Raw genomic sequence first — 25,603 nt, 5'->3', positions numbered from 1 at the left:
GTGAGTTGTTTATGTTCGGGTGTAGGAGTGTGAAGCTGCTGGGGGGGGGGGGTGAGTACAGCCACCATTGTGAGTTGTTTGGGTGTAGGAGTGTGAAGCTGCTGGGGGGGGGGGTGAGTACAGCCACCATTGTGAGTTGTTTGGGTGTAGGAGTGTGAAGCTGCTGGGGGGGGGGGTGAGTACAGCCACCATTGTGAGTTGTTTGGGTGTAGGAGTGTGAAGCTGCTGGGGGGGGGGGTGAGTACAGCCACCAATGTGAGTTGTTTATGTTCGGGTGTAGGAGTGTGAAGCTGCTGGGGGGGGGGGTGAGTACAGCCACCATTGTGAGTTGTTTATGTTCGGGTGTAGGGGTGTGAAGCTGCTGGGGGGGGGGTGAGTACAGCCACCATTGTGAGTTGTTTATGTTTGGGTGTGGGAGTGTGAAGCTGCTGGGGGGGGGGGTGAGTACAGCCACCATTGTGAGTTGTTTATGTTCGGGTGTAGGAGTGTGAAGCTGCTGGGGGGGGGGGTGAGTACAGCCACCATTGTGAGTTGTTTATGTTTGGGTGTAGGAGTGTGAAGCTGCTGGGGGGTGTGAGTACAGCCACCATTGTGAGTTGTTTGGGTGTAGGGGTGTGAAGCTGCTGGGGGGGGTGAGTACAGCCACCATTGTGAGTTGTTTATGTTCGGGTGTAGGGGTGTGAAGCTGCTGGGGGGGGGGTGAGTACAGCCACCATTGTGAGTTGTTTATGTTCGGGTGTAGGAGTGTGAAGCTCCTGGGGGGGGGTGAGTACAGCCACCATTGTGAGTTGTTTATGTTTGGGTGTGGGAGTGTGAAGCTGCTGGGGGGGGGGGTGAGTACAGCCACCATTGTGAGTTGTTTATGTTCAGGTGTAGGAGTGTGAAGCTGCTGGGGGGGGGGGGTGAGTACAGCCACCATTGTGAGTTGTTTATGTTTGGGTGTAGGAGTGTGAAGCTGCTGGGGGGTGTGAGTACAGCCACCATTGTGAGTTGTTTATGTTTCGGTGTAGGAGTGTGAAGCTGCTGGGGGGGGGGTGAGTACAGCCACCATTGTGAGTTGTTTATGTTCGGGTGTAGGAGTGTGAAGCTGCTGGGGGGGGGGGTGAGTACAGCCACCATTGTGAGTTGTTTGGGTGTAGGAGTGTGAAGCTGCTGGGGGGGGGGGTGAGTACAGCCACCATTGTGAGTTGTTTGGGTGTAGGTGTGTGAAGCTGCTGGGGGGGGGGTGAGTACAGCCACCATTGTGAGTTGTTTATGTTCGGGTGTAGGAGTGTGAAGCTGCTGGGGGGGGGGGGGTGAGTACAGCCACCATTGTGAGTTGTTTGGGTGTAGGAGTGTGAAGCTGCTGGGGGGGGGGGGGTGAGTACAGCCACCATTGTGAGTTGTTTGGGTGTAGGAGTGTGAAGCTGCTGGGGGGGGGGGGGTGAGTACAGCCACCATTGTGAGTTGTTTGGGTGTAGGAGTGTAAAGCTGCTGGGGGGGGGGGTGAGTACAGCCACCAATGTGAGTTGTTTATGTTCGGGTGTAGGAGTGTGAAGCTGCTGGGGGGGGGGGTGAGTACAGCCACCATTGTGAGTTGTTTATGTTCGGGTGTAGGGGTGTGAAGCTGCTGGGGGGGGGTGAGTACAGCCACCATTGTGAGTTGTTTATGTTCGGGTGTAGGAGTGTGAAGCTCCTGGGGGGGGGTGAGTACAGCCACCATTGTGAGTTGTTCGGGTGTAGGAGTGTGAAGCTGCTGGGGGGGGGGGTGAGTACAGCCACCATTGTGAGTTGTTTATGTTCGGGTGTAGGAGTGTGAAGCTGCTGGGGGGGTGTGAGTACAGCCACCATTGTGAGTTGTTTATGTTCGGGTGTAGGAGTGTGAAGCTGCTGGGGGGGGGGGGTGAGTACAGCCACCATTGTGAGTTGTTTATGTTCGGGTGTAGGAGTGTGAAGCTGCTGGGGGGGGGGTGAGTACAGCCACCATTGTGAGTTGTTTGGGTGTAGGAGTGTGAAGCTGCTGGGGGGGGGGGTGAGTACAGCCACCATTGTGAGTTGTTTGGGTGTAGGAGTGTGAAGCTGCTGGGGGGGGGGGGGTGAGTACAGCCACCATTGTGAGTTGTTTGGGTGTAGGAGTGTGAAGCTGCTGGGGGGGGGGGGGTGAGTACAGCCACCATTGTGAGTTGTTTATGTTCGGGTGTAGGAGTGTGAAACTGCTGGGGGGGGGTGAGTACAGCCACCATTGTGAGTTGTTTATGTTCGGGTGTAGGAGTGTGAAGCTGCTGGGGGGGGGGTTGAGTACAGCCACCATTGTGAGTTGTTCATGTTTGGGTGTAGGAGTGTGAAGCTCCTGGGGGGGGGGTGAGTACAGCCACCATTGTGAGTTGTTTATGTTCGGGTGTAGGAGTGTGAAGCTGCTGGGGGGGGGGGGTGAGTACAGCCACCATTGTGAGTTGTTTGGGTGTAGGGGTGTGAAGCTCCTGGGGGGGGGGTGAGTACAGCCACCATTGTGAGTTGTTTATGTTCGGGTGTAGGAGTGTGAAGCTGCTGGGGGTGGGGGGTGAGTACAGCCACCATTGTGAGTTGTTTATGTTCGGGTGTAGGAGTGTGAAGCTGCTGGGGGGGGGTGAGTACAGCCACCATTGTGAGTTGTTTATGTTCGGGTGTAGGAGTGTGAAGCTCCTGGGGGGGGGGGTGAGTACAGCCACCATTGTGAGTTGTTTATGTTCGGGTGTAGGGGTGTGAAGCTGCTGGGGGGGGGGGGTGAGTACAGCCACCATTGTGAGTTGTTTATGTTCGGGTGTAGGAGTGTGAAGCTGCTGGGGGGGGGGGTGAGTACAGCCACCATTGTGAGTTGTTTATGTTCGGGTGTAGGGGTGTGAAGCTCCTGGGGGGGGGGGTGAGTACAGCCACCATTGTGAGTTGTTTATGTTCGGGTGTAGGGGTGTGAAGCTGCTGGGGGGGGGGGTGAGTACAGCCACCATTGTGAGTTGTTTATGTTCGGGTGTAGGAGTGTGAAGCTGCTGGGGGGGGGGTGAGTACAGCCACCATTGTGAGTTGTTTATGTTCGGGTGTAGGGGTGTGAAGCTGCTGGGGGGGGGGTGAGTACAGCCACCATTGTGAGTTGTTTATGTTCGGGTGTAGGAGTGTGAAGCTGCTGGGGGGGGGGTGAGTACAGCCACCATTGTGAGTTGTTTATGTTCGGGTGTAGGGGTGTGAAGCTCCTGGGGGGGGGGTGAGTACAGCCACCATTGTGAGTTGTTTATGTTCGGGTGTAGGAGTGTGAAGCTGCTGGGGGTGGGGGGTGAGTACAGCCACCATTGTGAGTTGTTTATGTTCGGGTGTAGGAGTGTGAAGCTGCTGGGGGGGGGTGAGTACAGCCACCATTGTGAGTTGTTTATGTTCGGGTGTAGGAGTGTGAAGCTCCTGGGGGGGGGGGTGAGTACAGCCACCATTGTGAGTTGTTTATGTTCGGGTGTAGGGGTGTGAAGCTGCTGGGGGGGGGTGAGTACAGCCACCATTGTGAGTTGTTTATGTTCGGGTGTAGGAGTGTGAAGCTCCTGGGGGGGGGTGAGTACAGCCACCATTGTGAGTTGTTTATGTTCGGGTGTAGGGGTGTGAAGCTGCTGGGGGGGGGTGAGTACAGCCACCATTGTGAGTTGTTTATGTTCGGGTGTAGGAGTGTGAAGCTCCTGGGGGGGGGTGAGTACAGCCACCATTGTGAGTTGTTTATGTTTGGGTGTGGGAGTGTGAAGCTGCTGGGGGGGGGGGTGAGTACAGCCACCATTGTGAGTTGTTTATGTTCGGGTGTAGGAGTGTGAAGCTGCTGGGGGGGGGGGGTGAGTACAGCCACCATTGTGAGTTGTTTATGTTTGGGTGTAGGGGTGTGAAGCTGCTGGGGGGGGGTGAGTACAGCCACCATTGTGAGTTGTTTATGTTTGGGTGTAGGAGTGTGAAGCTCCTGGGGGGGGGGGTGAGTACAGCCACCATTGTGAGTTGTTTATGTTCGGGTGTAGGAGTGTGAAGCTCCTGGGGGGGGGGGTGAGTACAGCCACCATTGTGAGTTGTTTATGTTCGGGTGTAGGAGTGTGAAGCTGCTGGGGGGGGGTGAGTACAGCCACCATTGTGAGTTGTTTATGTTCGGGTGTAGGAGTGTGAAGCTGCTGGGGGGGGGGGTGAGTACAGCCACCATTGTGAGTTGTTTGGGTGTAGGAGTGTGAAGCTGCTGGGGGGGGGGGTGAGTACAGCCACCATTGTGAGTTGTTTATGTTTGGGTGTAGGAGTGTGAAGCTGCTGGGGGGGGTGAGTACAGCCACCATTGTGAGTTGTTTATGTTCGGGTGTAGGGGTGTGAAGCTGCTGGGGGGGGGTGAGTACAGCCACCATTGTGAGTTGTTTATGTTCGGGTGTAGGAGTGTGAAGCTCCTGGGGGGGGGTGAGTACAGCCACCATTGTGAGTTGTTTATGTTTGGGTGTGGGAGTGTGAAGCTGCTGGGGGGGGGGGTGAGTACAGCCACCATTGTGAGTTGTTTATGTTCGGGTGTAGGAGTGTGAAGCTGCTGGGGGGGGGGGGTGAGTACAGCCACCATTGTGAGTTGTTTATGTTTGGGTGTAGGAGTGTGAAGCTGCTGGGGGGTGTGAGTACAGCCACCATTGTGAGTTGTTTATGTTTGGGTGTAGGAGTGTGAAGCTGCTGGGGGGGGGTGAGTACAGCCACCATTGTGAGTTGTTTATGTTCGGGTGTAGGAGTGTGAAGCTGCTGGGGGGGGGGGGTGAGTACAGCCACCATTGTGAGTTGTTTGGGTGTAGGAGTGTGAAGCTGCTGGGGGGGGGGGGTGAGTACAGCCACCATTGTGAGTTGTTTGGGTGTAGGTGTGTGAAGCTGCTGGGGGGGGGGTGAGTACAGCCACCATTGTGAGTTGTTTATGTTCGGGTGTAGGAGTGTGAAGCTGCTGGGGGGGGGGGTGAGTACAGCCACCATTGTGAGTTGTTTGGGTGTAGGAGTGTGAAGCTGCTGGGGGGGGGGGTGAGTACAGCCACCATTGTGAGTTGTTTGGGTGTAGGAGTGTGAAGCTGCTGGGGGGGGGGGTGAGTACAGCCACCATTGTGAGTTGTTTGGGTGTAGGAGTGTGAAGCTGCTGGGGGGGGGGGTGAGTACAGCCACCAATGTGAGTTGTTTATGTTCGGGTGTAGGAGTGTGAAGCTGCTGGGGGGGGGGGGTGAGTACAGCCACCATTGTGAGTTGTTTATGTTCGGGTGTAGGGGTGTGAAGCTGCTGGGGGGGGGTGAGTACAGCCACCATTGTGAGTTGTTTATGTTTGGGTGTGGGAGTGTGAAGCTGCTGGGGGGGGGGGTGAGTACAGCCACCATTGTGAGTTGTTTATGTTCGGGTGTAGGAGTGTGAAGCTGCTGGGGGGGGGGGTGAGTACAGCCACCATTGTGAGTTGTTTATGTTTGGGTGTAGGAGTGTGAAGCTGCTGGGGGGGTGTGAGTACAGCCACCATTGTGAGTTGTTTGGGTGTAGGGGTGTGAAGCTGCTGGGGGGGGGTGAGTACAGCCACCATTGTGAGTTGTTTATGTTCGGGTGTAGGGGTGTGAAGCTGCTGGGGGGGGGTGAGTACAGCCACCATTGTGAGTTGTTTATGTTCGGGTGTAGGAGTGTGAAGCTCCTGGGGGGGGGGTGAGTACAGCCACCATTGTGAGTTGTTTATGTTTGGGTGTGGGAGTGTGAAGCTGCTGGGGGGGGGGGTGAGTACAGCCACCATTGTGAGTTGTTTATGTTCAGGTGTAGGAGTGTGAAGCTGCTGGGGGGGGGGGGGTGAGTACAGCCACCATTGTGAGTTGTTTATGTTTGGGTGTAGGAGTGTGAAGCTGCTGGGGGGTGTGAGTACAGCCACCATTGTGAGTTGTTTATGTTTCGGTGTAGGAGTGTGAAGCTGCTGGGGGGGGGTGAGTACAGCCCCCATTGTGAGTTGTTTATGTTCGGGTGTAGGAGTGTGAAGCTGCTGGGGGGGGGGGTGAGTACAGCCACCATTGTGAGTTGTTTGGGTGTAGGAGTGTGAAGCTGCTGGGGGGGGGGGGTGAGTACAGCCACCATTGTGAGTTGTTTGGGTGTAGGTGTGTGAAGCTGCTGGGGGGGGGGTGAGTACAGCCACCATTGTGAGTTGTTTATGTTCGGGTGTAGGAGTGTGAAGCTGCTGGGGGGGGGGGGTGAGTACAGCCACCATTGTGAGTTGTTTGGGTGTAGGAGTGTGAAGCTGCTGGGGGGGGGGGGTGAGTACAGCCACCATTGTGAGTTGTTTGGGTGTAGGAGTGTGAAGCTGCTGGGGGGGGGGGTGAGTACAGCCACCATTGTGAGTTGTTTGGGTGTAGGAGTGTGAAGCTGCTGGGGGGGGGGGTGAGTACAGCCACCAATGTGAGTTGTTTATGTTCGGGTGTAGGAGTGTGAAGCTGCTGGGGGGGGGGGTGAGTACAGCCACCATTGTGAGTTGTTTATGTTCGGGTGTAGGGGTGTGAAGCTGCTGGGGGGGGGTGAGTACAGCCACCATTGTGAGTTGTTTATGTTCGGGTGTAGGAGTGTGAAGCTCCTGGGGGGGGGTGAGTACAGCCACCATTGTGAGTTGTTCGGGTGTAGGAGTGTGAAGCTGCTGGGGGGGGGGGGTGAGTACAGCCACCATTGTGAGTTGTTTATGTTCGGGTGTAGGAGTGTGAAGCTGCTGGGGGGGTGTGAGTACAGCCACCATTGTGAGTTGTTTATGTTCGGGTGTAGGAGTGTGAAGCTGCTGGGGGGGGGGGTGAGTACAGCCACCATTGTGAGTTGTTTATGTTCGGGTGTAGGAGTGTGAAGCTGCTGGGGGGGGGGTGAGTACAGCCACCATTGTGAGTTGTTTGGGTGTAGGAGTGTGAAGCTGCTGGGGGGGGGGGGTGAGTACAGCCACCATTGTGAGTTGTTTGGGTGTAGGAGTGTGAAGCTGCTGGGGGGGGGGGGTGAGTACAGCCACCATTGTGAGTTGTTTGGGTGTAGGAGTGTGAAGCTGCTGGGGGGGGGGGGGTGAGTACAGCCACCATTGTGAGTTGTTTATGTTCGGGTGTAGGAGTGTGAAGCTGCTGGGGGGGGGGTGAGTACAGCCACCATTGTGAGTTGTTTATGTTCGGGTGTAGGAGTGTGAAGCTGCTGGGGGGGGGGTTGAGTACAGCCACCATTGTGAGTTGTTCATGTTTGGGTGTAGGAGTGTGAAGCTCCTGGGGGGGGGGTGAGTACAGCCACCATTGTGAGTTGTTTATGTTCGGGTGTAGGAGTGTGAAGCTCCTGGGGGGGGGTGAGTACAGCCACCATTGTGAGTTGTTTATGTTCGGGTGTAGGAGTGTGAAGCTCCTGGGGGGGGGGGGGTGAGTACAGCCACCATTGTGAGTTGTTTGGGTGTAGGAGTGTGAAGCTGCTGGGGGGGGGTGAGTACAGCCACCATTGTGAGTTGTTTATGTTCGGGTGTAGGAGTGTGAAGCTGCTGGGGGGGGGGGTGAGTACAGCCACCATTGTGAGTTATTTATGTTCGGGTGTAGGAGTGTGAAGCTGCTGGGGGGGGGGTGAGTACAGCCACCATTGTGAGTTGTTTATGTTCGGGTGTAGGAGTGTGAAGCTGCTGGGGGGGGGGGGGTGAGTACAGCCACCATTGTGAATTGTTTATGTTCGGGTGTAGGAGTGTGAAGCTGCTGGGGGGGGGGTGAGTACAGCCACCATTGTGAATTGTTTATGTTCGGGTGTAGGAGTGTGAAGCTGCTGGGGGGGGGGTGAGTACAGCCACCATTGTGAGTTGTTTATGTTCGGGTGTAGGGGTGTGAAGCTGCTGGGGGGGGGGGGTGAGTACAGCCACCATTGTGAGTTGTTTATGTTTGGGTGTAGGAGTGTGAAGCTCCTGGGGGGGGGTGAGTACAGCCACCATTGTGAGTTGTTTATGTTTGGGTGTAGGAGTGTGAAGCTGCTGGGGGGGGGGGGTGAGTACAGCCACCATTGTGAGTTGTTTATGTTCGGGTGTAGGAGTGTGATGCTCCTGGGGGGGGGGGGTGAGTACAGCCACCATTGTGAGTTGTTTATGTTCGGGTGTAGGAGTGTGAAGCTGCTGGGGGGGGGTGAGTACAGCCACCATTGTGAGTTGTTTATGTTCGGGTGTAGGAGTTTGAAGCTGCTGGGGGGGTGTGAGTACAGCCACCATTGTGAGTTGTTCGGGTGTAGGAGTGTGAAGCTGCTGGGGGGGGGGTGAGTACAGCCACCATTGTGAGTTGTTTATGTTTGGGTGTAGGAGTGTGAAGCTGCTGGGGGGGGGTGAGTACAGCCACCATTGTGAGTTGTTTATGTTCGGGTGTAGGAGTGTGAAGCTGCTGGGGGGGGGGTGAGTACAGCCACCATTGTGAGTTGTTTATGTTCGGGTGTAGGGGTGTGAAGCTCCTGGGGGGGGGTGAGTACAGCCACCATTGTGAGTTGTTTATGTTTGGGTGTAGGAGTGTGAAGCTGCTGGGGGGGTGTGAGTACAGCCACCATTGTGAGTTGTTCGGGTGTAGGAGTGTGAAGCTGCTGGGGGGGGGGTGAGTACAGCCACCATTGTGAGTTGTTTATGTTCGGGTGTAGGAGTGTGAAGCTGCTGGGGGGGGGTGAGTACAGCCACCAATGTGAGTTGTTTATGTTCGGGTGTAGGAGTGTGAAGCTGCTGGGGGGGGGGGGGTGAGTACAGCCACCATTGTGAGTTGTTTATGTTCGGGTGTAGGAGTGTGAAGCTGCTGGGGGGGGGTGAGTACAGCCACCATTGTGAGTTGTTTATGTTCGGGTGTAGGAGTGTGAAGCTGCTGGGGGGGGGGTGAGTACAGCCACCATTGTGAGTTGTTTGGGTGTAGGAGTGTGAAGCTGCTGGGGGGGGGGGGGTGAGTACAGCCACCATTGTGAGTTGTTTATGTTTGGGTGTAGGAGTGTGAAGCTGCTGGGGTGGGGGGGTGAGTACAGCCACCATTGTGAGTTGTTTATGTTCGGGTGTAGGAGTGTGAAGCTGCTGGGGGGGGGTGAGTACAGCCACCATTGTGAGTTGTTTATGTTTGGGTGTAGGAGTGTGAAGCTGCTGGGGGGGGGGTGAGTACAGCCACCATTGTGAGTTGTTTATGTTTGGGTGTAGGGGTGTGAAGCTGCTGGGGGGGGGGGTGAGTACAGCCACCATTGTGAGTTGTTTATGTTCGGGTGTAGGAGTGTGAAGCTGCTGGGGGGGGGTGAGTACAGCCACCATTGTGAGTTGTTTATGTTCGGGTGTAGGAGTGTGAAGCTGCTGGGGGGGGGGTGAGTACAGCCACCATTGTGAGTTGTTTATGTTCGGGTGTAGGAGTGTGAAGCTGCTGGGTGGGGGGGTGAGTACAGCCACCATTGTGAGTTGTTTATGTTCGGGTGTAGGGGTGTGAAGCTGCTGGGGGGGGGGTGAGTACAGCCACCATTGTGAGTTGTTTATGTTCGGGTGTAGGAGTGTGAAGCTGCTGGGGGGGGGGGTGAGTACAGCCACCATTGTGAGTTGTTTATGTTCGGGTGTAGGAGTGTGAAGCTGCTGGGGGGGGGGGTGAGTACAGCCACCATTGTGAGTTGTTTATGTTTGGGTGTAGGAGTGTGAAGCTGCTGGGGGGGGGGTGAGTACAGCCACCATTGTGAGTTGTTTATGTTCGGGTGTAGGGGTGTGAAGCTGCTGGGGGGGGGGTGAGTACAGCCACCATTGTGAGTTGTTTATGTTCGGGTGTAGGGGTGTGAAGCTGCTGGGGGGGGGGTGAGTACAGCCACCATTGTGAGTTGTTTATGTTCGGGTGTAGGGGTGTGAAGCTGCTGGGGGGGGGTGAGTACAGCCACCATTGTGAGTTGTTTATGTTCGGGTGTAGGAGTGTGAAGCTGCTGGGGGGGGGTGAGTACAGCCACCATTGTGAGTTGTTTATGTTCGGGTGTAGGAGTGTGAAGCTGCTGGGGGGGGTGGGTGAGTACAGCCACCATTGTGAGTTGTTCGGGTGTAGGAGTGTGAAGCTCCTGGGGGGGGGGGTGAGTACAGCCACCATTGTGAGTTGTTTATGTTCGGGTGTAGGGATGTGAAGGTGCTGGGGGGGGGGGGTGAGTACAGCCACCATTGTGAGTTGTTCGGGTGTAGGAGTGTGAAGCTGCTGGGGGGGGGGTGAGTACAGCCACCATTGTGAGTTGTTTATGTTCGGGTGTAGGGGTGTGAAGCTGCTGGGGGGGGGGGTGAGTACAGCCACCATTGTGAGTTGTTTATGTTTGGGTGTAGGAGTGTGAAGCTCCTGGGGGGGGGGGTGAGTACAGCCACAATTGTGAGTTGTTTATGTTCGGGTGTAGGAGTGTGAAGCTCCTGGGGGGGGGGGGTGAGTACAGCCACCATTGTGAGTTGTTTATGTTCGGGTGTAGGGATGTGAAGGTGCTGGGGGGGGGGGTGAGTACAGCCACCATTGTGAGTTGTTTATGTTCGGGTGTAGGGATGTGAAGCTGCTGGGGGGGGGGTGAGTACAGCCACCATTGTGAGTTGTTTATGTTCGGGTGTAGGAGTGTGAAGCTGCTGGGGGGGGGGTGAGTACAGCCACCATTGTGAGTTGTTTATGTTCGGGTGTAGGAGTGTGAAGCTCCTGGGGGGGGGGGTGAGTACAGCCACCATTGTGAGTTGTTTATGTTCGGGTGTAGGAGTGTGAAGCTCCTGGGGGGGTGTGAGTACAGCCACCATTGTGAGTTGTTTATGTTCGGGTGTAGGAGTGTGAAGCTGCTGGGGGGGGGGGTGAGTACAGCCACCATTGTGAGTTGTTTATGTTCGGGTGTAGGAGTGTGAAGCTGCTGGGGGGGGGTGAGTACAGCCACCATTGTGAGTTGTTTGGGTGTAGGAGTGTGAAGCTGCTGGGGGGGGGGGTGAGTACAGCCACCATTGTGAGTTGTTTGGGTGTAGGAGTGTGAAGCTGCTGGGGGGGGGGGGGTGAGTACAGCCACCATTGTGAGTTGTTTGGGTGTAGGAGTGTGAAGCTGCTGGGGGGGGGGGGTGAGTACAGCCACCATTGTGAGTTGTTTATGTTCGGGTGTAGGAGTGTGAAGCTGCTGGGGGGGGGGGGGGTGAGTACAGCCATCATTGTGAGTTGTTTATGTTCGGGTGTAGGAGTGTGAAGCTGCTGGGGGGGGGGTTGAGTACAGCCACCATTGTGAGTTGTTTATGTTCGGGTGTAGGAGTGTGAAGCTGCTGGGGGGGGGGTGAGTACAGCCACCATTGTGAGTTGTTTATGTTCGGGTGTAGGAGTGTGAAGCTGCTGGGGGGGTGTGAGTACAGCCACCATTGTGAATTGATTATGTTCGGGTGTAGGAGTGTGAAGCTGCTGGGGGGGAGGGTGAGTACAGCCACCATTGTGAGTTGTTTATGTTCGGGTGTAGGAGTGTGAAGCTGCTGGGGGGGGGGGGTGAGTACAGCCACCATTGTGAGTTGTTTATGTTCGGGTGTAGGAGTGTGAAGCTGCTGGGGGGGTGTGAGTACAGCCACCATTGTGAGTTGTTTATGTTCGGGTGTAGGAGTGTGAAGCTGCTGGGGGGGGGTGAGTACAGCCACCATTGTGAGTTGTTTATGTTCGGGTGTAGGAGTGTGAAGCTGCTGGGGGGGGGGGTGAGTACAGCCACCATTGTGAGTTGTTTGGGTGTAGGAGTGTGAAGCTGCTGGGGGGGTGTGAGTACAGCCACCATTGTGAATTGTTTATGTTCGGGTGTAGGAGTTTGAAGCTGCTGGGGGTGGGGGGTGAGTACAGCCACCATTGTGAGTTGTTTATGTTCGGGTGTAGGGGTGTGAAGCTGCTGGGGGTGGGGGGTGAGTACAGCCACCAATGTGAGTTGTTTATGTTCGGGTGTAGGAGTGTGAAGCTGCTGGGGGGGGGGGGTGAGTACAGCCACCATTGTGAGTTGTTTATGTTCGGGTGTAAGAGTGTGAAGCTGCTGGGGGGGGGGTTGAGTACAGCCACCATTGTGAGTTGTTTATGTTCGGGTGTAGGAGTGTGAAGCTGCTGGGGGGGTGTGAGTACAGCCACCATTGTGAGTTGTTTATGTTTGGGTGTAGGAGTGTGAAGCTGCTGGGGGGGGGGTGAGTACAGCCACCATTGTGAGTTGTTTTTGTTCGGGTGTAGGAGTGTGAAGCTGCTGGGGGGGGGGTGAGTACAGCCACCATTGTGAGTTGTTTATGTTCGGGTGTAGGAGTGTGAAGCTGCTGGGGGGGGGGTGAGTACAGCCACCATTGTGAGTTGTTTATGTTCGGGTGTAGGAGTGTGAAGCTGCTGGGGGGGGGGGGTGAGTACAGCCACCATTGTGAGTTGTTCATGTTCGGGTGTAGGAGTGTGAAGCTGCTGGGGGGGGGGGGGTGAGTACAGCCACCATTGTGAGTTGTTTATGTTTGGGTGTAGGAGTGTGAAGCTGCTGGGGTGGGGGGGTGAGTACAGCCACCATTGTGAGTTGTTTATGTTCGGGTGTAGGAGTGTGAAGCTGCTGGGGGGGGGGGGTGAGTACAGCCACCATTGTGAGTTGTTCATGTTCGGGTGTAGGAGTGTGAAGCTGCTGGGGGGGGGGGGGTGAGTACAGCCACCATTGTGAGTTGTTTATGTTTGGGTGTAGGAGTGTGAAGCTGCTGGGGTGGGGGGGTGAGTACAGCCACCATTGTGAGTTGTTTATGTTCGGGTGTAGGGGTGTGAAGCTGCTGGGGGGGGGTGAGTACAGCCACCATTGTGAGTTGTTTATGTTCGGGTGTAGGAGTGTGAAGCTGCTGGGGGGGGGTGAGTACAGCCACCATTGTGAGTTGTTTATGTTCGGGTGTAGGGGTGTGAAGCTGCTGGGGGGGGGTGAGTACAGCCACCATTGTGAGTTGTTTATGTTTGGGTGTAGGAGTGTGAAGCTCCTGGGGGGGGGGGGTGAGTACAGCCACCATTGTGAGTTGTTCGGGTGCAGGAGTGTGAAGCTGCTGGGGGGGGGGGTGAGTACAGCCACCATTGTGAGTTGTTTATGTTCGGGTGTAGGAGTGTGAAGCTGCTGGGGGGGTGTGAGTACAGCCACCATTGTGAGTTGTTTATGTTTGGGTGTGGGAGTGTGAAGCTGCTGGGGGGGTGTGAGTACAGCCACCATTGTGAGTTGTTTATGTTCGGGTGTAGGAGTGTGAAGCTGCTGGGGGGGGGTGAGTACAGCCACCATTGTGAGTTGTTTATGTTCGGGTGTAGGAGTGTGAAGCTGCTGGGGGGGGGGGTGAGTACAGCCACCATTGTGAGTTGTTTATGTTTGGGTGTAGGAGTGTGAAGCTCCTGGGGGGGGGGGTGAGTACAGCCACCATTGTGAGTTGTTCGGGTGTAGGAGTGTGAAGCTGCTGGGGGGGGGGGTGAGTACAGCCACCATTGTGAGTTGTTTATGTTCGGGTGTAGGAGTGTGAAGCTGCTGGGGGGGTGTGAGTACAGCCACCATTGTGAGTTGTTTATGTTCGGGTGTAGGAGTGTGAAGCTGCTGGGGGGGGGGTGAGTACAGCCACCATTGTGAGTTGTTTATGTTCGGGTGTAGGAGTGTGAAGCTGCTGGGGGGGGGTGAGTACAGCCACCATTGTGAGTTGTTTGGGTGTAGGAGTGTGAAGCTGCTGGGGGGGGGGGTGAGTACAGCCACCATTGTGAGTTGTTTGGGTGTAGGAGTGTGAAGCTGCTGGGGGGGGGGGTGAGTACAGCCACCATTGTGAGTTGTTTATGTTCGGGTGTAGGAGTGTGAAGCTGCTGGGGGGGGGGTGAGTACAGCCACCATTGTGAGTTGTTTATGTTCGGGTGTAGGAGTGTGAAGCTGCTGGGGGGGGGGGTTGAGTACAGCCACCATTGTGAGTTGTTTATGTTCGGGTGTAGGAGTGTGAAGCTGCTGGGGGGGGGTGAGTACAGCCACCATTGTGAGTTGTTTATGTTCGGGTGTAGGAGTGTGAAGCTGCTGGGGGGGTGTGAGTACAGCCACCATTGTGAATTGTTTATGTTCGGGTGTAGGAGTGTGAAGCTGCTGGGGGGGAGGGTGAGTACAGCCACCATTGTGAGTTGTTTATGTTCGGGTGTAGGAGTGTGAAGCTGCTGGGGGGGGGTGAGTACAGCCACCATTGTGAGTTGTTTATGTTCGGGTGTAGGAGTGTGAAGCTGCTGGGGGGGGGTGAGTACAGCCACCATTGTGAGTTGTTTATGTTCGGGTGTAGGAGTGTGAAGCTGCTGGGGGGGGGTGAGTACAGCCACCATTGTGAGTTGTTTATGTTCGGGTGTAGGAGTGTGAAGCTGCTGGGGGGGGGTGAGTACAGCCACCATTGTGAATTGTTTATGTTTGGGTGTAGGAGTGTGAAGCTGCTGGGGGGGGGGGTGAGTACAGCCACCATTGTGAGTTGTTTGGGTGTAGGAGTGTGAAGCTGCTGGGGGGGGGGGGGTGAGTACAGCCACCATTGTGAGTTGTTCATGTTCGGGTGTAGGAGTGTGAAGCTGCTGGGGGGGGGTGAGTACAGCCACCATTGTGAGTTGTTTATGTTTGGGTGTAGGAGTGTGAAGCTCCTGGGGGGGGGTGAGTACAGCCACCATTGTGAGTTGTTTATGTTTGGGTGTAGGAGTGTGAAGCTGCTGGGGGTGGGGGGTGAGTACAGCCACCATTGTGAGTTGTTTATGTTCGGGTGTAGGGGTGTGAAGCTCCTGGGGGGGGGGGTGAGTACAGCCACCATTGTGAGTTGTTTATGTTCGGGTGTAGGAGTGTGAAGCTGCTGGGGGGGGGTGAGTACAGCCACCATTGTGAGTTGTTTATGTTCGGGTGTAAGAGTTTGAAGCTGCTGGGGGTGGGGGGTGAGTACAGCCACCAATGTGAGTTGTTTATGTTCGGGTGTAGGAGTGTGAAGCTGCTGGGGGGGGGGGGTGAGTACAGCCACCATTGTGAGTTGTTTATGTTCGGGTGTAGGAGTGTGAAGCTGCTGGGGGGGGGTGAGTACAGCCACCATTGTGAGTTGTTTATGTTCGGGTGTAGGAGTGTGAAGCTGCTGGGGGGGGGTGAGTACAGCCACCATTGTGAGTTGTTTGGGTGTAGGAGTGTGAAGCTGCTGGGGGGGTGTGAGTACAGCCACCATTGTGAGTTGTTTATGTTCGGGTGTAGGGGTGTGAAGCTGCTGGGGGGGGGTGAGTACAGCCACCATTGTGAGTTGTTTATGTTCGGGTGTAGGAGTGTGAAGCTGCTGGGGGGGGGGGTGAGTACAGCCACCATTGTGAGTTGTTTATGTTCGGGTGTAGGGGTGTGAAGCTGCTGGGGGGGGGTGAGTACAGCCACCATTGTGAGTTGTTTATGTTCGGGTGTAGGAGTGTGAAGCTGCTGGGGGGGGGGGGGGTGAGTACAGCCACCTTTGTGAGTTGTTTATGTTTGGGTGTAGGAGTGTGAAGCTGCTGGGGTGGGGGGGTGAGTACAGCCACCATTGTGAGTTGTTTATGTTCGGGTGTAGGAGTGTGAAGCTGCTGGGGGGGGGGTGAGTACAGCCACCATTGTGAGTTGTTTATGTTTGGGTGTAGGGGTGTGAAGCTGCTGGGGGGGGGGGTGAGTACAGCCACCATTGTGAGTTGTTTATGTTCGGGTGTAGGAGTGTGAAGCTGCTGGGGGGGGGGTGAGTACAGCCACCATTGTGAGTTGTTTATGTTCGGGTGTAGGAGTGTGAAGCTGCTGGGGGGGTGGTGAGTACAGCCACCATTGTGAGTTGTTTATGTTCGGGTGTAGGAGTGTGAAGCTGCTGGGGTGGGGGGGTGAGTACAGCCACCATTGTGAGTTGTTTATGTTCGGGTGTAGGAGTGTGAAGCTGCTGGGGGGGGGGGGTGAGTACAGCCACCATTGTGAGTTGTTTATGTTCGGGTGTAGGGGTGTGAAGCTGCTGGGGGGGGGTGAGTACAGCCACCATTGTGAGTTGTTTATGTTCGGGTGTAGGGGTGTGAAGCTGCTGGGGGGGGGGGTGAGTACAGCCACCATTGTGAGTTGTTTATGTTCGGGTGTAGGGGTGTGAAGCTGCTGGGGGGGGTGAGTACAGCCACCATTGTGAGTTGTTTATGTTTGGGTGTAGGAGTGTGAAGCTGCTGGGGGGGGGTGAGTACAGCCACCATTGTGAGTTGTTTATGTTTGGGTGTAGGAGTGTGAAGCTGCTGGGGGGGGGGTGAGTACAGCCACCATTGTGAGTTGTTTATGTTCGGGTGTAGGAGTGTGAAGCTGCTGGGGGGGGTGGGTGAGTACAGCCACCATTGTGAGTTGTTTATGTTCGGGTGTAGGGATGTGAAGGTGCTGGGGGGGGGGGTGAGTACAGCCACCATTGTGAGTTGTTTATGTTCGGGTGTAGGGGTGTGAAGCTGCTGGGGGGGGGGGTGAGTACAGCCACCATTGTGAGTTGTTTATGTTTGGGTGTAGGAGTGTGAAGCTCCTGGGGGGGGGGGTGAGTACAGCCACCATTGTGAGTTGTTTATGTTCGGGTGTAGGGATGTGAAGGTGCTGGGGGGGGGGGGTGAGTACAGCCACCATTGTGAGTTGTTTATGTTCGGGTGTAGGGGTGTGAAGCTGCTGGGGGGGGGGGGTGAGTACAGCCACCATTGTGAGTTGTTTATGTTTGGGTGTAGGAGTGTGAAGCTCCTGGGGGGGGGGTGAGTACAGCCACCATTGTGAGTTGTTTATGTTCGGGTGTAGGAGTGTGAAGCTCCTGGGGGGGGGGGTGAGTACAGCCACCATTGTGAGTTGTTTATGTTCGGGTGTAGGGATGTGAAGGTGCTGGGGGGGGGGGTGAGTACAGCCACCATTGTGAGTTGTTTATGTTCGGGTGTAGGGATGTGAAGCTGCTGGGGGGGGGTGAGTACAGCCACCATTGTGAGTTGTTCGGGTGTAGGAGTGTGAAGCTGCTGGGGGGGGGGTGAGTACAGCCACCATTGTGAGTTGTTTATGTTCGGGTGTAGGAGTGTGAAGCTCCTGGGGGGGGGTGAGTACAGCCACCATTGTGAGTTGTTTATGTTTGGGTGTAGGAGTGTGAAGCTCCTGGGGGGGGGGGGTGAGTACAGCCACCATTGTGAGTTGTTTATGTTCGGGTGTAGGAGTGTGAAGCTGCTGGGGGGGGGGGGGTGAGTACAGCCACCATTGTGAGTTGTTTATGTTCGGGTGTAGGAGTTTGAAGCTGCTGGGGGTGGGGGGTGAGTACAGCCACCAATGTGAGTTGTTTATGTTCGGGTGTAGGGGTGTGAAGCTGCTGGGGGGGGGGGGGTGAGTACAGCCACCATTGTGAGTTGTTTATGTTCGGGTGTAGGAGTGTGAAGCTGCTGGGGGGGGGTGAGTACAGCCACCATTGTGAGTTGTTTATGTTCGGGTGTAGGAGTGTGGAAGCTGCTGGGGGGGGGTGAGTACAGCCACCATTGTGAGTTGTTTATGTTTGGGTGTAGGAGTGTGAAGCTGCTGGGGGGGGGTGAGTACAGCCACCATTGTGAGTTGTTTATGTTTGGGTGTAGGAGTGTGAAGCTGCTGGGGGGGGGTGAGTACAGCCACCATTGTGAGTTGTTTATGTTCGGGTGTAGGAGTGTGAAGCTGCTGGGGGGGGGGTGAGTACAGCCACCATTGTGAGTTGTTTATGTTCGGGTGTAGGAGTGTGAAGCTGCTGGGGGGGGGTGAGTACAGCCACCATTGTGAGTTGTTTATGTTCGGGTGTAGGAGTGTGAAGCTGCTGGGGGGGGGTGAGTACAGCCACCATTGTGAGTTGTTTATGTTCGGGTGTAGGGGTGTGAAGCTGCTGTGGGGGGGTGAGTACAGCCACCATTGTGAGTTGTTTATGTTCGGGTGTGGGAGTGTGAAGCTGCTGGGGGGGGGGGGGTGAGTACAGCCACCATTGTGAGTTGTTCCTCCAGCTTTCCAGCTGCTGAAGAGCCTCGAGTTTGGGAAGTGTGTGATTTCCTCTTTCTCCTCGGCCTACCACTGCACAGACCAAGTCACTTGGGCTGTGGTGGCTGTCAAGTGAAGGAGGGAAGGGGAACATTGAATTTCGTGCTATTTGTGCACTGCTGTGTAGCTGGGATGTGAGGGCTGTGTGCTGCAGGGGCAGAGAGGAAGGGCACTCGTTGGCTGAATGCATGACCTTCCCTGCCTCTTACGGGTGGCGTCGTAGTTTGAGACCAAGAACCGGGCAGGGTGGGGTACCACCTCTGAGCTGGGAAGATGGTATCTCTCATTTTGAGGTGATGAGATAGGAGGCTGCCTCAGCCATCTCGACTTCAGGTTACCTGACCTCACCCGGTCTGACCAACTGCCCCAACCTGTGAACTGTGCTGGTAATGGATCAGCCCATCTTTGGGACCACCAGAATCCTCATCAGTCCAGTCTTGGGGCACTGTGCTGCAGTTGGAGGAAGACAAGAAAGGGACCAAAGGAAGGATCTTCCTCCCTGGAGCTCCTGGTGAGTGGTCTGCGGGGACCCGGTAGGCAGTGAATGGCGGGGGCTACGCAGACAATGGGATACTGACCACTAGCTTTATATTGGCAGCCCCTAGGGCCCTGATGTCGGCCTCTTGCTCGTCGAACATTCCAGTGACTCAGAATAAAGTGCCATCAATATTCACCCTGACACTGAGTAAACAGTGGCTCTGTACAGTTACACAGTGCGACCCTCACCCTGAATAAATAGAGACTCTGTACAGTTACACAGTGTGACCCTCACCCTGAATAAATAGAGACTCTGTACAGTTACACAGTGAGTGACCCTCACCCTGAATACACAGTGACTCTGTACAATTACACATTGAGTGACCCTCACCCTGAATAAACAGAGACTCTGTACAGTTACACAGTGAGTGACCCTCACCCTGAATAAACACTGTCTCTGTACAGTTACACAGTGAGTGACCCTCACCCTGAATAAACAGAGACTCTGTACAGTTACACAGTCAGTGACCCTCACCCTAAATAAACAGTGACTCTGTACAGTTACACAGTGACCCTCACCCTGAATAAACAGTGACTCTGTACAGTTACAGTGACCCTCACCCTAAATAAACAGTGACTCTGTACAGTTACACAGTGAGTAACCCTCACCCTGAATAAACAGTGACTCTGTACAGTTACAGTGACCCTCACCCTAAATAAACAGTGACTCTGTACAGTTACACAGTGAGTAACCCTCACCCTGAATAAACAGAGACTCTGTACAGTTACAGTGACCCTCACCCTAAATAAACAGTGACTCTGTACAGTTACACAGTGACCCTCACCCTGAATAAACAGTGACTCTGTACAGTTACAGTGACCCTCACCCTAAATAAACAGTGACTCTGTACAGTTACACAGTGAGTAACCCTCACCCTGAATCAACAGTGACTCTGTACAGTTACAGTGACCCTCACCCTAAATAAACAGTGACTCTGTACAGTTACACAGTGAGTAACCCTCACCCTGAATAAACACTGTCTCTGTACAGTTACACAGTGAGTGACCCTCACCCTGAATAAACAGAGACTCTGTACAGTTACACAGTCAGTGACCCTCACCCTAAATAAACAGTGACTCTGTACAGTTACACAGTGACCCTCACCCTGAATAAACAGTGACTCTGTACAGTTACAGTGACCCTCACCCTAAATAAACAGTGACTCTGTACAGTTACACAGTGAGTAACCCTCACCCTGAATAAACAGTGACTCTGTACAGTTACAGTGACCCTCACCCTAAATAAACAGTGACTCTGTACAGTTACACAGTGAGTAACCCTCACCCTGAATAAACAGAGACTCTGTACAGTTACAGTGACCCTCACCCTAAATAAACAGTGACTCTGTACAGTTACACAGTGAGTAACCCTCACCCTGAATAAACAGTGACTCTGTACAGTTACAGTGACCCTCACCCTAAATAAACAGTGACTCTGTACAGTTACACAGTGAGTAACCCTCACCCTGAATAAACAGAGACTCTGTACAGTTACAGTGACCCTCACCCTAAATAAACAGTGACTCTGTACAGTTACACAGTGACCCTCACCCTGAGTAAACAGTGACTCTGTACAGTTACACAGTGACCCTCACCCTGAGTAAACAGTGACTCTGTACAGTTACACAGTGAGTGACCCTCACCCTGAATAAACAGTGACTCTGTACAGTTACACAGTGAGTGACCCTCACCCTGAATAAACAGTGACTCTGTACAGTTACACAGTGACCCTCACCCTGAATAAACACTGACTCTGTACAGTTACACAGTGAGTGACCCTCACCCTGAATAAACACTTTCTCTGTACAGTTACACAGTGAGTGACCCTCACCCTGAATAAACAGTGACTGTACAGTTACACAGTGAGTGACCCTCACCCTGAATAAACAGTGACTCTGTACAGTTACACAGTGAGTGACCCTCACCCTGAATAAACAGTGACTCTGTACAGTTACACAGTGAGTGACCCTCACCCTGAATAAACAGTGACTCTGTACAGTTACACAGTGAGTGACCCTCACCCTGAATAAACACTGTCTCTGTATAATTACACAGTGAGTGACCCTCACCCTGAATAAACACTTTCTCTGTACAGTTACACAGTGAGTGACCCTCACCCTGAATAAACAGTGACTGTACAGTTACACAGTGAGTGACCCTCACCCTGAATAAACAGTGACTGTACAGTTACACAGTGAGTGACCCTCACCCTGAATAAACACTGTCTCTGTACAGTTACACAGTGAGTGACCCTCACCCTGAATAAACAGTGACTGTACAGTTACACAGTGAGTGACCCTCACCCTGAATAAACAGTGACTGTACAGTTACACAGTGAGTGACCCTCACCCTGAATAAACACTGTCTCTGTACAGTTCGTACAGCCTGTACACCTGCTGGATCTTGTGTTGCAAGTTCTGTGGGGATGCTGGCCAGCTCTGACCCCAAAAGCATTCAGTTTCGTTCAGAGGGTGGTTTGGTTGAAACGGTCTTGTACACTGTGATTGATCAGATACTGGAAGGTTATGGTGAATGCTTGTGATGGCTGTCCTCTCTGAGGGGCACGTTGTCGGAGTGAGTAGCTGGAGAGAGAGTTGGATGGGCTGGGGTCGCAGAGAACAACAGTTAGTCGGGAGTTGGGAGCCGAGTCAAACACTAAAGCAGACTTTTTTGCCCTTCTCATCCGTGCTGCTTATGTAGAGCTAATCTGACTTGCCCACATTGGCTCATATCTCTCTAAACCTTTCCTGTCCGTTTACCTGTCCAACTACTTTGTCTGGCAGCTCATTCCATAGACGGACCACCCTCTGAGTGAAAAACTCAGTCTCCCTTCCCACCTGACATGTTCTTCTATTAATCTCCATCAGCCTTTTCCTCTCACTCCCCAGCCTCTGTCACTCCCTCCCCTTCTATTAATCTCCATCAGCCTCTTCCTCTCACTCCCCAGCCTCTGTCACTCCCTCCCCTTCTATTAATCTCCATCAGCCTCTTCCTCTCACTCCCCAGCCTCTTCCTCTCACTCCCCAGCCTCTGTCACTCCCTCCCCTTCTATTAATCTCCATCAGCCTCTTCCTCTCACTCCCCAGCCTCTGTCACTCCCTCCCCTTCTATTAATCTCCATCAGCCTTTTCTTCTCACTCCCCAGCCTCTGTCACTCCCTCCCCTTCTATTAATCTCCATCAGCCTTTTCCTCTCACTCCCCAGCCTCTGTCACTCCCTCCCCTTCTATTAATCTCCATCAGCCTTTTCCTCTCACTCTCCAGCCTCTGTCACTCCCTCCCCTTCTATTAAACTCCATCAGCCTTTTCCTCTCACTCCCCAGCCTCTGTCACTCCCTCCCCTTCTATTAATCTCCATCAGCCTTTTCCTCTCACTCCCCAGCCTCTGTCACTCCCTCCCCTTCTATTAATCTCCATCAGCCTTTTCCTCTCACTCCCCAGCCTCTGTCACTCCCTCCCCTTCTATTAATCTCCATCAGCCTTTTCCTCTCACTCCCCAGCCTCTGTCACTCCCTCCCCTTCTATTAATCTCCATCAGCCTTTTCCTCTCACTCCCCAGCCTCTGTCACTCCCTCCCCTTCTATTAATCTCCATCAGCCTCTTCCTCTCACTCCCCAGCCTCTGTCACTCCCTCCCCTTCTATTAATCTCCATCAGCCTCTTCCTCTCACTCCCCAGCCTCTGTCACTCCCTCTCTCTCTCCCTCCTTTGTCTTTCTGCCCATCATTTGCTCTTCACCTGGTTGCACCCATCACCTCTGGCACCAGCCTCCCCTGCTCCCCCTCTTTTCTCAATACCAGCCATCTCCCCCGACCAAAGGGTCTCCATCCAAAATGTTGATCACCCACTCTACCTCCACAGATGGTGCACAACCTGTACATTGCTCTAGATTCCAGCATCTGCACGTTATGTCACCGATGAAACTGCGCCAGCTCGGTCTAGACTCCCCTGCCTCTGGCAGTCTGCCCTATGATGGGCAGATACTGTGAATACACACAGATTTTTTCCCCTCAGTGTTGGGTGAGAGGGCAGAAGTTTAATAGGAGCCTGAGGGGTGACTTTTCACCCAGAGTGTGGTCAGACAGACATACTTTATTCATCCCGAGGGGAATTGGGTTTCGTTACAGTCGCACCAACCAAGAATAGTGTAGAAATATAGCAATATAAAACCATAAATAATTAAATAATAATAGGTAAATTTTGCCAAGTGGAAATTAGTCCAGGACCAGCCTATTGGCTCGGGGTGTCTGACACTCCGAGGGAGGAGTTGTAAAGTTTGATGGCCACAGGCAGGAATGACTTCCTATGACGCTCAATGTTACATCTCAGTGGAATGAGTCTCTGGCTAAATGTACTCCTGTGCTTAACCAGTACATTATGGAGTGGATGGGAGTCATTGTCCAAGATGGCATGCAACTTGGACAGAATCCTCTTTTCAGACACCACCGTCAGAGAGTCCAGTTCCACCCCCACAACATCACTGGCCTTACGAATGAGTTTGTTGATTCTGTTGGTGTCTGCTACCCTCAGCCTGCTGCCCAAGCACACAACAGCAAACATGATAGCACTGGCCACCACAGCCTCGTAGAACATCCTCAGCATCGTCCGGCAGATGTTAAAGGACCTCAGTCTCCTCAGGAAATAGAGACGGCTCTGACCCTTCTTGTGGACAGCCTCAGTGTTCTTTGACCAGTCCAGTTTATTGTCAATTCATATCCCCAGATATTTGTAATCCTCCACCATGTCCACACTGACCCCTTGGATGGAGACAGGAAAGATTTAGAGGGATATGGAGAGGTACACGGATAGGAAAGGTTCAGAGGGATACGGACAGGTACACAGATAGGAAAGGTTCAGAGGGATACGGACAGGTACACAGATAGGAAAGGTATGGAGGGATGTGGGCAGGTGCACGGATAGGAAAGGTTCAGAGGGATACGGACAGGTACACGGATAGGAAAGGTTTGGAGGGATATGGACAGGTACACGGATAGGAAAGGTTTAGAGGGATAGGGATAGGAAAGGTTTAGAGGGATATGGACAGGTACACAGATAGGAAAGGTTTGGAGGGATACGGACAGGTACACGGATAGGAAAGGTTTAGAGGGATAGGGATAGGAAAGGTTTAGAGGGATATGGACAGGTACACGGATAGGAAAGGTTTGGAGGGATGTGGGCAGGTACACAGATAGGAAATGTTTGGAGGGATACAGACAGGTACACTGATAGGAAAGGTTTGGAGGGATACGGACAGGTACACAGATAGGAAAGGTTTAGAGGGATACTGACAGGTACACGGATAGGAAAGGTTTAGAGGGATACGGACAGGTACACGGATAGGAAAGGTTTGGAGGGATACGGACAGGTACACGGATAGGAAAGGTTTAGAGGGATAGGGATAGGAAAGGTTTAGAGGGATATGGACAGGTACACGGATAGGAAAGGTTTGGAGGGATACGGACAGGTACACGGATAGGAAAGGTTTAGAGGGATACGGACAGGTACACGGATAGGAAAGGTTTAGAGGGATAGGGATAGGAAAGGTTTAGAGGGATATGGACAGGTACACAGATAGGAAAGGTTTGGAGGGATACGGACAGGTACACGGATAGGAAAGGTTTGGAGGGATACGGACAGGTACACGGATAGGAAAGGTTTGGAGGGACACGGACAGGTACACGGATAGGGAAGGTTTAGAGGGATACGGACAGGTACACGGATAGGAAAGGTTTAGAGGGATACGGACAGGTACATGGATAGGAAAGGTTTAGAGGGATACGGACAGGTACACGGATAGGAAAGATTTGGAGGGATAGGGATAGGAAAGGTTTAGAGGGATATGGACAGGTACACGGATAGGAAAGGTTTAGAGGGATACGGACAGGTACACAGATAGGAAAGGTATGGAGGGATGTGGGCAGGTGCACGGATAGGAAATGTTTGGAGGGATACAGACAGGTACACTGATAGGAAAGGTTTGGAGGGATACGGACAGGTACACGGATAGGAAAGGTTTAGAGGGATACGGACAGGTACACGGATAGGAAAAGTTTAGAGGGATACGGACAGGTACACTGATAGGAAAGGTTTGGAGGGATACGGACAGGTACACGGATAGGAAAGGTTTGGAGGGATACAGACAGGTACACGGATAGGAAAGGTTTAGAGGGATACGGACAGGTGCACGGATAGGAAAGGTTTGGAGGGATACGGACAGGTACATAGATAGGAAAGGTTTGGAGGGATGTGGGCAGCTACACGGATAGGAAAGGTTTGGAGGGATACGGACAGGTACACTGATAGGAAAGGTTTGCAGGGATACGGATAGGAAAGGTTTAGAGGGATATGGACAGATACACGGATAGGAAAGGTTTAGAGGGATACGGACAGGTACACGGATAGGAAAGGTTTGGAGGAATACGGACAGGTACATGGATAGGAAAGGTACACGGATAGGAGAGGTTTAGAGGGATACGGACAGGTACACGGATAGGAGAGGTTTAGAGGGATACGCACAGGTACACGGATAGGAGAGGTTTAGAGGGATACGGACAGGTACACGGATAGGAGAGGTTTAGAGGGATACGGACAGGTACACGGATAGGAAAGGTTTGGAGGGATACGGATAGGAAAGGTTTGGAGGGATGCGGACAGGTACACGGATAGGCAAGGTTTGGAGGGATACGGACAGGTACACGGATAGGAAAGGTTTGGAGGGATACTGACAGATACACGGATAGGAAAGGTTTGGAGGGATACGGACAGGTACACGGTTAGGAGGGATACGGACAGGTACACGGATAGGAAAGGTTTGGAGGGATACGGACAGGTACATGGATAGGAAAGGTTTAGAGGGATACGGACAGGGACACAGATAGGAAAGATTTAGAGGGATACGGACAGGGACACAGATAGGAAAGGTTTAGAGGGATATGGACAGGGACACGGATAGGGAAGGTTTAGAGGGATATGGTCAGGTACACGGATAGGAAAGGTTTAGAGGAATATGGACAGGTACACGGATAGGAAAGGTTTGGAGGGATACGGATAGGAAAGGTTTGGAGGGATATGGACAGGTACACAGATAGGAAAGGTTTAGAGGGATATGGACAGGGACACGGATAGGGAAGGTTTGGAGGG

At 53.5% G+C, this 25,603-nt stretch overlaps 1 protein-coding gene across 1 annotated transcript in view; it reads left to right on the top strand.

Moving 5' to 3' along the window:
- The window catches only part of LOC132400062 (rho guanine nucleotide exchange factor 2-like), a 569,765-nt gene that overhangs the window by 422,774 nt on the left and 121,388 nt on the right, over positions 1 to 25,603 (top strand). The window contains 1 exon segment of the mRNA XM_059981145.1: positions 18,222 to 18,439. Within this exon segment, the coding sequence (XP_059837128.1) occupies positions 18,222 to 18,439 (218 nt within the window).

The sequence above is a fragment of the Hypanus sabinus genome, chromosome 9, assembly GCF_030144855.1.
Source record: "Hypanus sabinus isolate sHypSab1 chromosome 9, sHypSab1.hap1, whole genome shotgun sequence".
NCBI classification, from domain to species: Eukaryota; Metazoa; Chordata; class Chondrichthyes; order Myliobatiformes; family Dasyatidae; genus Hypanus; species Hypanus sabinus.
The sequence above is the reverse complement of the archived record's forward strand: the minus strand, read 5'-3'. Positions and strand labels throughout refer to the sequence as shown.